At 42.2% G+C, this 13,548-nt stretch overlaps 1 protein-coding gene across 4 annotated transcripts in view; it reads right to left on the bottom strand.

The window, feature by feature from the left end:
• The window catches only part of COL15A1 (collagen type XV alpha 1 chain), a 493,232-nt gene that overhangs the window by 83,804 nt on the left and 395,880 nt on the right, over positions 1-13,548 (bottom strand). For all 4 annotated transcript variants that reach the window (XM_072411944.1, XM_072411942.1, XM_072411943.1 and 1 more), the window contains one exon: positions 11,952-12,011. In XM_072411944.1, coding sequence (XP_072268045.1) covers positions 11,952-12,011 — 60 coding nt within the window. The remainder of the gene's footprint in view (positions 1-11,951; positions 12,012-13,548) is intronic.

The following is a 13,548-nucleotide window of genomic DNA, read 5'->3' as shown; positions in this document are numbered from 1 at the left end:
ATTACTCTGTTCCTAATGATCCCTCATTCTTTTGCTCCAACCTAGCTTCCACTACCTCAGATTCCATAAGACATCTATGTTTAGACACCTGCTGAATGCAGCTAAATTCTGTATCCCACTAAACTGGAGATCATGTTTATGTCCCTCCGTATCACAATGATTTAAAATTATTAATGGCATTATGTTAGCCTTTATGACAGAACTGAGAAATTCGAGAGTACTTGGTTTTACTGGAAGGAATTTCTGATTTCTCAGGACTTTGAAAGATGTGTGTCTTCCGGTTGTTGAAATGTCATGGTCTAGGTAATCCCTTTTTTGTATGTATTATATTAAATACTCTCCAGCTCTAATAATGATTGCACTGTTTTCTGTTTGGATATATGTTCCCATATTGTACATTGAGATGTCTGCTGTGCAGACTTTTATTATACTGATCTTTTGTATACTGTAATCTCTGAAATAGTTTCATATTGCTGGTTTTGCACTATTTTTGTTGTTTTGTGTTTGTTTATTTCTGTTTTTACAAAATAAATAAAGAATGTTATAAAAAAATGAATCCCCCGACGAATGGCTTGTGCACGTCTCATACCATCATCTAGTGGGTTTTAGGGGTTCTTGTTCTCCCTTAAGTATAATGATAATTGTGAGTTCAGGTCCGCCAGTACCACTGGGTCTTGGAGTAGGCTCTCATTTAAACACCAGTGTATGTCTGATGTTCTCGCAGGTGTCGTACTAAGAGTGAGATGGGTTACATAGTTACATAGTAGGTTAGGTTAAAAAAAGACATAAGTCCATCAAGTTCTGGGTGTGTGGTCTGATACTATTATACTACCTATTTGAGTCTATGCATATGGGCAGATCAGTGGGCATATGGGCAGAGTCACCTCCTAAAATCAGTATGCTTTCAGTAAATTCTAAAAGGGAATGAGTATGCCTTCGGTAAATCAAAAAAATTGCATTTAGTTTGTATTGGGGGCGTCGACTGTAGCAAACGTAAATAATTGAGCGTTAATTTGACCCTTAACAAATAGGGTCCTACCCTCCACTCCTTTAGTGTTGGCATCACCAGTGGCCCCATCGTAAGCCCACGGGTAGTGGAGATCTTTCAGATTAGGGATTTTATCAGTCCGAAAGTGGGCTTCTTGTATAAAAGTAATTTGGGCTTTCTGTCTGTACAGGTCATGTAAAGGGACGGTCCTTTTCTCAGGTATGTTGAGGCCCTTTGCATTCAGTGATAACAACACTGAGGTTTGTAATTGGATGTCTAAATATGATTGTTTAGACTTGTGGGCTCAGAATAACAGGATTGGGTGTTGGAGTGATATAGGGCTGAAGAAGTGGGCCTTTAATGAAGGGAAATGTATGGGTAGGATAAAACATTGATTGGTACTACGAATTGTGAATTTACCTTAATAACCTAATGTAATAAGGACAGCCTAAGTGGGGGAAGTGGAACTCAACAACACTGGAGCGGAAACGTATCCTGCAACCACTACTACATTCAGGTACAGTAAACAGTTTGAAAGGTTCATTAAAAAACACAAGTTTTATGCTTAAATCTCACTAGCATTCTTTGAAACCAACAATTCAACAGCTAAACATTAACAGGTAGTATATACAGGGGTGTAGTCGTAAAAAAAGTAGAAGGGCAAAGTACGTGCTGCCCCCACTACACCCCTGCCTATGTGTCACTCAAAGGGGAAGAAACTTTCCCCATTTTAACGTCATGAAACCAGAACCCAGCACCTCTACCATCACAGGTCTGAGCCTATGATGGGAGATTGGGCGGGTTGTGATCAGAGAGACAACCCGCCCATTGTCCTGAGCCTGCAATTCCAAATGGGAGACATGGTCCGCTGCTCTGGCCGGTGTGCCCCCCCCCCCCCCAGCAGGGTCCTTCTCCTGACCCAGTGGGGGGGAAGATCGGTCAGAGCCGTGAACCACTAAAGAATCCTTTGCACAATGAAAGTGGGCACGTGTGTATTGGATCGCATGGCCCTCTTTATAGTAAGTCTGAAGCCCAGATTGTTTAGGTGCTGTGGGGCGCGCTCTGAAGAAACATGTCCTCACAGCGCTATTGCGTAGCCACACTCCCACTGCAAGATCTTTTATTAAAACAAAATTTACAATCTAATGTAAACTTACAAAGAGATGGGCGAAGTAGGGTTTAAGAGACAGAAGAAGATGGGTGGGCAGCTTTGAAAAGAAGGGTATTAAGTTTTCCTTTTTTTTAACATACAGAAAGTAGAAGCAAGCTGACTAGGATGAGGAAAAACCATTCCAGAAAGTCGTGGAGCCATGCATGTGACAAGGTTATGAGTAATGAAGTCAATAATAGGTCATTGGGGAAGCAAAAAGAGCGGCTAGGGGTTTATTTCTCTATCAGGCAAGGGCATGAGAAAGAAACAAACTCCACTTTTTTAGACCCTTCCCAATCCCAAAAAAAGCAGGCAATGGAACAATATGTTGTGAAAAGAAATTCCTCAATTCCAAACACCCAAACATCTTGAAATTATGAATTTTTCATCACACAACCTGTCCCAAGAGGAGACATATTTTGAAACTGGGTCTCTTCTTCTGCCCACTCGAAAAACCCAAATAAATCCTCTCATGTGGCTGCAGAAAAGTATGATGACTTTAAAATCCAAGAATTTAGAATTTAAGACCTACTTAAGACTTAAGACCTACTGCAACTCTTAGAGCAGAACAAAAACATACAGTCTTTGAAACTTTCCGACCAACACCCGTAGAAACCTCCAATATCACATTCATTGACACCCCAGATTCCTATAATATGCCTTAAATCTACATTCTTTCAACACATTCAAATATTTGAAGAAATAAACATGCTGGACCCTCCAATTGTCCTCCAACATATCCAATTTTTCACTGTCAGGAATTCCACAGGCAGGTAGCCCGGGATTGCCCAAGGTACAGAGTGTAAGGTCTTCAACAGGGCACCCTACAAGAGGTGATGGCCCAATAGCCTAGAGGCCACGGGGTTCTTTGCTGCTGAATGCCACCAGGTTGCGACCCTCAGGGTCATCCTAACTGAGGAAGGAAGGCTGGAGACAGGTCCAAGGCAATGCGAGGGTCAGGGCATGCAGCAGACAGACATGGTCAGATTCCAGGCACAGGTCAGGGCAGGCAGCAGATAGACGTGGTCAGTTTCCAGGCACAGATAAGGTAAAAAAAAAAACACAAAGAAACATTGCAGGGTATCAAGGTAAGTCATATCATTAGCCAACATTACTGTTAAGGCTAAAATAGCCTCTGTTCCTTTAAGGAGCTCCTCCTCCCTGGCCTGTGTCAGTGTGAGTAAGATAGGAAGTGCTGCATGCTCTGTCAGCCAGAGACAGAGAGGTTGATTCACCAAGCAAAATCGGAAGCTCGCTCGCGCATTTGTATTCGCGATCCAAAATCAGAACCCTTCGATCATTTTATCAACCAAATTTAATGCGCTGGCATATTCGCGCAGAAGTTATGAACCAAAATGATCTCGTCTCAGGAGACACGCATCCCTGGCAGTTTGACACTGGCGAGCTTTAATTAAAAGTCACTGTTCCCCTAAAAAAATCATTCTTTCTAATGGCACACATCTTTCACTCAGCCCTAAAAAAAAAATGTTTGCAGTGTTTAAATGTTTAAAACATTTATATGAGCTAAGAAATCGGCATATTTTAAAATTAGAAAGTGCTACTTAGTATATATCCAGCTTGATAAAAATTAGTTTACAGTGTTGCAACCAAAAGAAAAAGTATCAAAACAACAAGTGCAACAAATGTAACTATAAATGAAGCAAGTTTGTGAATGAGTAGAATGTAACATAAAAAAGTTGCACAAAAAACATGAAGCATTAAAGGTTCAAACTGACCTGTAAAATGGACTAGAGATGTGCACAGAACAGGGCGCAGGTGTGCACTAATCGATTGCTATCACCTCACCATTGAGTTTAACATCTGGTCTTGAATCACGCAGCTGAAAATTATTCCCCTTAATTGGCGTATTCAAGATCTTTGCTCATTTTTGCAGGAAAACGGCAGGCAAGTTAACTAGAACTCGGGCCTGACTCGCCGTAATAGAACTTGCTGATCGGAGCGTACGGGCATTTTATTGATAAATCAGGCCCAGAGAGTTAGTGCTAAGCTTGGCAATTCGAGAGGGCATACAAAATGGTTTAGCAGGGACAGCTGTGGGAACCGACAGTTATTATGATACCAACTCAACAGAAAGCTTGTCAATGTTTACAAGACAACCGTAAAATCATCATCAAGCCATTCGATGAGGGAAGCAATATTGTAATTATGGATAACATATAATATGAAAACATGTGTTTCCAGATTATTAACAACCAAGAATGGTATAAACCCATTTACAAAGATACTATAGATCATTTCTGTAAGGTGCTGGTCAGTCAGTACCAGTAATCTCCAGACACCTGTCATCAAATCTAATACCGGAGTCTTCACTTATAGCAACCCCCGCTCAGCCTCCTGAGACTGGTTGCGTCTCCAGGCATTCCATTGCCCCCAGGACTTAGTGCGCATGGGATGGTGTCTGGGGATAGGCAGGAAGCTGACCAGGAGCCCACAGATACACAGTACAGAAATTACCAGGGAATCCAGAAAACAAGCCAAAGTCAAACACAGGAGATCAGTCCACCAAATGAGGTACAAAGGAAAGCACAAGCAGAGCTGAGTTCAAGCAGATTGTCAGGAACGGGCAAGGGTCAGCAACAGAAAAACACAGCTAACGCTATACCAGGCACAGAAGACTGGAAGCAGAGAGGCTATGAACCCCTAGCAGCCAATAACAGCATGGGATTTCTCATGAAACACTCTGCTAATCAGCTGCAACACAGCTCCAATTCCTCTCAGCTGTGCAGCCTTAGTGCAGAGGATGCTGAGAGGAAAACCACAGCTAAGGGTAAACAAGGATGCAGCAATCCTCAGAGCATGAATCCTCAAACCCTTGTGCAGCCACTGGAGGAAACAGGCCGAGCACGCCCTCCTGCGTTGGGGCACCACCTGGGATTGTAGGGCCAAAGAGCACCTTTGAACAGTTTCTATGGGGAACTCTACATACTGATACTGGAGGCCTACTTGACAGGCAAAATGAACAAAAATATGAAAAAAACTTAACATGCTGTCACTCCTACTTTCTATGTACTGCCGGGGGTACATAACAGTCACTCAAACCCTTCAGGTCATCACATAATTTCAGGGATCAATTCCATTTTAAAAAAAATCCAGTGAGCTAGTGGACACCTATTTAAGACTTTATGTATCACAACTACTGTCTTACTTGAAAGATACCAAAGACCTTCTAAAAACGGTGGAGGGATTCCAAGCAACCTTCCCCCCTAACACTAGTAGCAATAGATGGTAATGTTCTGTACTGCAACATTCTACATATAAAAGGAGTAGAAGCAGTAGCTTAATTTCTAAAAGACACATGGAAACCCCACCCAATTCCAACGCTTTCATATTGTCACTACTATAATACATGTTGACACATAACATCTTTCACTTTAAAGACCAGGTTTACCTCCAGATTCAGGGGGTAGCAATGGGCACCAAGTGCCCCTTCATTTGCCAACCTCTATTTAGGAGGGTGGGAAAGAAACTTTTTTCAGATACAATTTGAGAAAATTTTTACTTAGTATATACCACTTATATATATAAGTGGTATATACTATCCATATACTAGTGGTATATACTATCTGTCAAATAAATATTGGAACATTCTGACCAGTGACCCCATATTAGAAACATTAAAATCCAAGCCTCACAGAAAAGCCAAATTCCTAAAAGACACCCTTGATCATAGTCATTACTCCAACAAAAATCCTTAAGGCACCCAGGACACACTTATCAATGTAGCAAATGCCAGCAATATAAGTTGGTGAAACAAAGTCAATACAATACACTTTCTAATGGATCTATACCTAGACCTAAACATAGAGTGGATTGCACCACACCTGGAATTGAACACATGATCATGTGCAAATGTGAATATTTTTACATTGGTAAAACAAAAAGATCCCTGAAGAAAAGAATATATAAACACACATATTCAATAACAAATGGCACAATTGTCACGCCAATCAGTTTCCATGTGGGTACACAACGTAATTTCAATATGGATTGTATCATGCATTTTCAAAAACCCACGAGGTGGGGATTAGGCCAAAATGATACTGCAGGCAGAGAACCAAATGGATTCTGAGTCTAAATGCAACCAAATTTCCTGGCTTAGATGAAGTTTTAAGATTTAGGGCTTCTCTCTAATAGCATTAATCTCCCTGGCGGTATTCCTGAGAGTGGCTCGGGATGGATTTTCCATACCAAAAGCGGTAACCCTGAGCCACACTCGGGGTGGAATTGCCAGGAAGTTTACCAAGTCCTACCTGGTTTCCACATTCCAGCGGAGTCCTCCAGCAGTGTCCACGGTGTCCTACAGCGATGCCCGGCATCTGTGTCCCCGGCGTGTGAATGTGGGACTCAAGGCCAGGGGAAGCAGATGCTGGCCAGGCATCAGCTTGCGAGTCTTAGGCTGCAAGGCGGGACCATTAGGCAGGTAGGTGGGACTGCTTTACATTTAAAAATCCTCATTAATCATACCACCAAGGAGGTTAAATTGTAACACTCAAAGATGTATTATACATATTTTTATGCAATATAAAGATAGATAGTTTAGATAATAGTCTCCCGTTCTTTGGTTGGGAACATCTTGGATGGGATGTATTTAGCAGGCTAAGGTGCCTTGTCTGTTTAAAGGCTTCAGGGAACTGTGTGTGTGTGTGTGTGTGTGTGTGAAGAGTCCTGGACCTGGCTAAGGAAGAGTTACATAGTTACAGTTACATAATAGGTTAGGTTGAAAAAAGTCCATCAAGTTCTAGGGAAATAAACCACTAGGGAAATAAACAGATATAAAACGCTATAGACATAGTTGGTCCAGAGGCAGGCAAAAAAAAAAACCCTGGTACAATTTGCTTCAACAGGGGAAAAAAATTCCTTCCTGATTCCACATTTTTACAGACCTTACAGTGAAGAATCCCTTTCTTATGTGGAGCTTAAACTTCTTTTTCCTCCAGACGCAAAGGCCCTGATTTAATAGGCTCTCCAAGGCTGGAGAGAATACACTTTCTTCAGTGAATCCTGAAAACCTGGAATGGATTTCCTAAAATCATTTACTATTTGCTAGCAAATATTTTAAATCCTGGACCAGATCCATTCCAGGTTTGCTGGATCACCCAACTTCACTGATCAAAGTGTATTGTCTCCAGCCTTGGAGAGCTTCAATAAATCAGGGCCAAAGAGTGCCCTCTTGTTCTTTGTAATGATCTCTAAGTGAATAATGAAGAAGAGAGTTCTCTATATGGACCGTTTAAATATTTAAACAGGGTCATCATAACCCCCCTTAAACGTCTCTTCTCAAGGGAGAATAGATTCAGTTCAGCTAATATCTCCTCATAGCTGAGCTCCTCCATTCCTTTTATTAGTTTAGTTACCCTTCTCTGCACTCTCTCCAATTCCACAATGTCCTTTTTGTGAACTGGTTTTATGTACCCCTGTACTCATTCCCCAGGGTGGGGCTGTGGAGATCTAGGAGTCTCCTTATTAAAGAGGGCTTCCAGATTCCAAAGTGGAATCTTTATATTTTCTGGATCACTGCTACAAAGACAAAATGTCACAGTTTCTACCCAACCTGGCGCAAGAGAAATAAAAGCTGGCCCGTCTGAGCGGACTACTATGTGACCGGCTGTTTGAGGAGTTCCGCGCACCACATTCCACAAAGGGAGCTCAGGTGGACACTGCCTCCATCGTATCCTCCTGTAGTTGCAGCAGTAGTGGCAGCAGGCCGCTGCCAAAAGACTAGGCCAAGGCAGGGGGGATTTTCTGGATGCCTGGCGAAACCTGATGTGGCCACCTCAAACAAGTGACATGCGAGGGCATAACCATTGAGAACACATGAAGAGCAAGGTGCATGATTACGTTGGCTCTTTTCTGGTTAGTGGTGGTGTTGACGACAGTAGTAGTAGAGGAGGATGCCTGTCCTGACAGTAGTGACGCCATTCATTTTTTGGTCAACAGGCTTAAAATTTGCCTGCAGTTGCCACAGTATGCCATCAAGCTTCTTTCGTGCCCGGCATCCAGTTTTTTGTTTGAAAGAACCTTCAGTGCCGCTGGCGGAGTGGTCATGGACAGCCGATCACAACTGTCGCCGAAAAATATCAATCGCCTCACCTTTTTGAAAATGAACGAAAGGTGGGTTACTAACAGCTATCATACCCCCACTGCAGAGGTTACTGATTGATGGACACAAGCACTCACTGGCCAACCAAGATGCCTCTGAGAACCCACACTGCTTCTGTTCTGGATCTGTGGCTCAGCCTGCCTTGGTTGAATTTTTCCGCTAGTTATCGCAACGTACAGGGGTGGCATTCATCGCCAATGTTATACTTGCCATTGTGCCAGCTGGCAATATACTTAAATTTCTGCTGCTTCCGGGAGGCCAACAAACTGCAGATGAAAACCCCCAGTACTGCCAAACTGATAGGTACCATTGCCTTTGGCTATTTTTTCAGCTAAGTATTGTAAGATTGAGGGTTGACATTCATGTCATCCACTTCATGATGCAAACTAGCAATATCATCTACCTTCCTACCGTGTCTGTGCTGAAACACAAAACATCTTGGTCTGGTCCTCCTATGTTTAATCACAAATTCCATATATTTGTATTACACACTTCTGGGTGGCATTGATGATGGACTAAACCCAGCTCTAAATGCTAGTTACCAATGTGGTCCCCGCTCCTTCTCAGGGCCCACCACCTCCTCCTACTGCTGCTGCTGCCGCCTGTCAGTACTCCATTCACTATAATTGTTTTACACACTTCTGGGTGGCATTGTCAATGCACTACACCCAGCTCTAGTCGCCAGTCACCAATGCGAACCCCGCACCTTTTCAGGGTCCACCGCCTCCTCCAACTGCTGTTGCTGCTGCCTGTCAGTACTCCATTCACTATAATTTTATTACACACTTCTGGGTGGCATTGTCGATGCACTACACCCAGCTCTAAATGCTAGTTACCAATGCGGTTCATGCTCCGTCTCAGAGCCCACCACCTCCTCTTACTGCTGCTGCTGCTGCCGCCTCTCAGTACTCCATTCACTATATTTGTATTACACACTTCTGGGTGGCATTGTCGATGCACTACATCAAAGTCTAAATGCCAGTTACCAATGCGGTCCCCGCCTGTCAGTACTCCATTCATTAAAATTTTATTACACACTTCTGGGTGGCATTGACGATGCACTACAACCAGCTCTAGATGCCAGTTACCAATGAGGTTTATGCTCCCTCTCAGGGCCCACGTCTCCTCTTGCTGCTGCTGCCATCTGTCAGTACTCTATTAACTAAAATTGTATTACACACTTCTGGGTGGCATTGACGATGCACTACACCCAGCTCTGGATGCCAGTTACCAATGCGGTCCACGCTCCGTCTCAGGGCCCACCGCCTCTTCCTGCTGCTGCCGCCTGTCAGCACTCCATTTACTAAAATTGTATTACACACTTCTGGGAGGCATTGACAATGCACTACACCCAGCTCTCCATGACACTTAGCAATGCGGTCTCCCTGGCAATAGCTGACCAGGGGCCACACACTGCTACTGCTCTTGATGACGCACGCTCCGTTTCTGGTCCTCCATCTTTTTGCCTAGTTTTCTTTTGCTTTTTTTCTATCTTTTGCCACAGTTTTACTAAATTGAACCAAATAATACCAAGTCTGTAAAATTTGTCATTCTGATTCGTCCCTGTTGTCATCAAATCTTTTATCTGATAAATCTTTGCCACCCTCCTTAACCACGGTTCAAAGGTTGGCGGTTTATCACACTTCCACATACCAGGATTGCATGTTTTAGCAGCATTCAAGAAATGTTCCAGTAAAGGGTGTTTATATGCCTTTTTTGACATTTCAGAGACATGGAATAATGCTAAAACAGGATTATTTTGCATATTAATGTCTGTGAGCTTATAGACAAGGTCCGCCACTGAAGACCAATGCATAGACAAGAAAGGGCATTCCCCAAAAATGTGCAACAACGTACCAGGAGCCGATCCACACCTCCAACATAAGTTATCAGTTTGAGAATAAATCCTAGCCAGTTTAGTGGGTGTTCGGTACCACCTAGTGGCCTACTTGTAGTTCGTTTCCTGGTATTTATTGCAAAATGCAGCCTTATGGCTAAAGTGAAGCAACATATCTATTTGGGTTTCCGAGAATTGCATATTAAGGTCAGTCTCCCACTTGGTCACAAAACCAGGGGTTTCAGGTGTGTGCACTGCTAACAAAAGCTGGTATGCATTGGATAAGGAACCCTTCAAGGGATTCCCCATTAAACAAAGATTTTCCACAGACAACTAGGTGTGGCAGAAGGTTGTAGGCTGTTGAAGGGCACGCAACACATACGTAAGTTGTATATGGTACTACGGGTACAAAGGAGGTAGTTCAGACAAAGGGCACCATGACCTATCCTGTATGAAATTGATTGCCCTGTAGACACCCTTGGCTCTCCACTGACGAAAAACTTTATCGGTTATTCCCGATGGGAATCTGGACTACCCAGCATCGGAGACAATGGAGACGGATAGCCAACTATCTTTTGTAAGGAGAGATACTGGGAGACTACCTTAGGAGTTGTCCCATTCAGAGGGTGTTGCAAAATAGGTGCTTTGACTGTGTTTGGGGCCCAGGCTGAAGCATCAGTTGGGGTGGGTAAAAGAGCATCTTCTAATCTTATCCAGAGTTTAGACCCTCTGTTATTCCACCAATCCAACAGCCTTGTAAAATGGACTGCTTGCTGATACAAGACAGGGTCCGGAAAAGCCATACCACCCTTTGCCTTTGGAAGTCTCAAAATTTTGACTCCTATCCAAGGAGAACCCATAGACCAAACAAACCACATAAACTCTGACCTGAACTTACTTATAATAAACTCAATGATATATGCACCAGTAAGGCCTGTAACATACACAACACTCTAGGAATAACGTTCATCTTAACTATGTTGCACATCCCAAACCATGTAAAGGCAATTTGTCGCCATTTCTGGAGGTCTTTTCTAATACGGTTGAGAAGCGGCAAGCAATTAGGTTCCACAATAGGTGAGAGGTCAGCAGGGATCTGTGTACCTTTATAGCAGTCTGTAGCTCAGTGAGCGTGATCGGTTTATCCAACAATTCTATGGATTCCGAAGTTAGGGTAGGGAAGTCAGAGGCTCAGAGATATTCCCAAATAGTTGCAATTTTGTCTGGAGGGACCAGCCCAGGAGAATCACTGCTCAAATTATAAAGTTTACTATAGTCAAGCTTCTTTTTTTATATAGTGAACAATTGGGTATGGGATGGAGAAGAGTAAAGGCTGTTAGTGATTTATTTTTACATCGAAAGCAATATAGCATTTAATATGGGTTTTCTATATAGATTTTTAAATATAAATAAATTTTAAGTATAAATAAACAAAAAAAGAGGTCAAAGTCACAAGAACATTTTTGTATATGTAATAGAGGTTCTATCTTTGTATATGTAATAGAGTAAGAAGTTCTATATGGTGACAGATCTGCCAATAGATTATATCAGACAAACTGTAAAGATTGGGTAAGGTTTCCTAGCCTGTATTATCTCTTTTACAGCTGTGCTTTGGAGCACAACAATAGAAATGACCAATAATTGATCAATTGATTAGTATTTCAACACCGATAAGTAATAAAAAGTGTTCATACACACACATACAGTATAATTTAGTAGTATGATATTTGGGTAGAAGTCATGTTTTTTTGCAGTTGTATATATGGCAAAAAAATGTTGTTCTGATTAATCCTTGTAACTATTATCATAATACAACAAAACATAAAATGGTTACAGCAGAACAAAATAAACTTACATTTGCTGATCCATAATCTGTGTCTGAACCTGGAGTCAGATGAGGGAAAGGATGATATCCCTGTAAATCAGAATAAAAGTATACCTCATTATTGTTTTTTCAGCAGTTGTATGTTTTTCTATATGACTGTATTAGCATAATTTAGTTTCTTTGTATTCAATTTACCATATTTTCAAAACCAAAAATGTATAATTACGAAAAAACAATTAACTGAGAACTACAGTAAAAGGCTTGTATACCCAAGTAATATCTATTCTCTGATACACTGCATTTCACTGTGCACACTATAGCCCATTGGATTTATAATGTTCAGGATGCACTCCTCATCCAGGAAAATTCCAGCAAGGTATTCTCAGCTCAAGACATGTAAGGCACTTACCTGTCCAGCGAGCTTGGGAATCACAGGCAGCGAGGGAGACGCCGTTGCAGCAGGCAGCATGGCTGAGGCTGCTGCCCTGCTCACAGCGCGTGTCTCCCTGCTGGCGGAGGGATCCGTTCTGGCCGAGCTACTGCCAGGCGGCATCCCCAGCATCCCTATGGATGTGAACAGATATGTTCTTGCTCTCAGCACTCCTGTGCTGTGGGAAGAGGTGCGCGCACTACCATGCGTGCCTCTTTTACCCACCGTGTGCGAGGCACTTGGCTGCCTCACTGCAGGGCGGGAAATAGTTAGTTTGAATTCAGTCATCCTCCAATCAAACGGCGCCAGGTGGCTCAAGGTCATTTTGCACTCTGGTCATTTAAGGAGAACCTGTCCTAAACACCATTGCCCCGCTATAAGCCTCTGTGTGTACAGTGTGCTTGGGTGCGTTCTTTGTGTTCACAATAACCTCTGTTGTGTCAATATCGATAGCGAATCAGTCTGATATCTGATTCTGCCTGAACTCCGCCTGCCCTGACTTTGGATTGTTTCTGACTACTCTTGCCTGCTGCCTGCCCTGACCTTGGATTGTTCCTAAGCTGCCTTTGCCCTATCCATATGTACCATGTTTATCATAGTGATCTTCTGTGTATGACCTTTGCCTTGTTTTATGACAACACAATAAAGCTTGATAAAAGGTTTCCTGGAGTTGCCTGTGGTTTGTGTGCCCAGGTGCATTACAAAAAATACCTCTAATTGGAGGAGAGCAGGTTATGTGGCCTTGGCCATTCCCATAGGTCTCTTTTAATCCTCTCATAATATTTATTAATTTATTCCCACTCAAATTTCTAATTCTCCCTCCAGTTTTACCAATATACTGAAACTGACATTAATATGCTACTACTGAGTGAGCATAATTAAATTTGTATAAATTCGATTCAATTAACATTCACCCTAAATTTAATCGAACTTTTGAGTGAATTGCACTAAAAAGGTGATTTATAGGTTTAATTAACCCTATAAGTTTGAATTACAGTAGTAAAAGCAGACAACTGTCCTTAACTAACAATTTACAGGATTCGTTTTGTACAATGGCGGGAGCAGCCAATGATGGAAGCAATCATCATGAAATTTGGACCTTGCTCATTCTACAAAGATAAGGATAAGTTAAAAAAATAGAATAACAATATGTTATTCTTGTGTGGGGTGTCTTTTTTTTTCTAGAGATTTTTTAAT

The sequence above is a fragment of the Pyxicephalus adspersus genome, chromosome 5 (assembly GCF_032062135.1).
Source record: "Pyxicephalus adspersus chromosome 5, UCB_Pads_2.0, whole genome shotgun sequence".
Lineage (NCBI taxonomy): Eukaryota > Metazoa > Chordata > Amphibia > Anura > Pyxicephalidae > Pyxicephalus > Pyxicephalus adspersus.
Note: the sequence above shows the minus strand (reverse complement) of the source record. Positions and strands in the feature narration are given on the sequence as shown.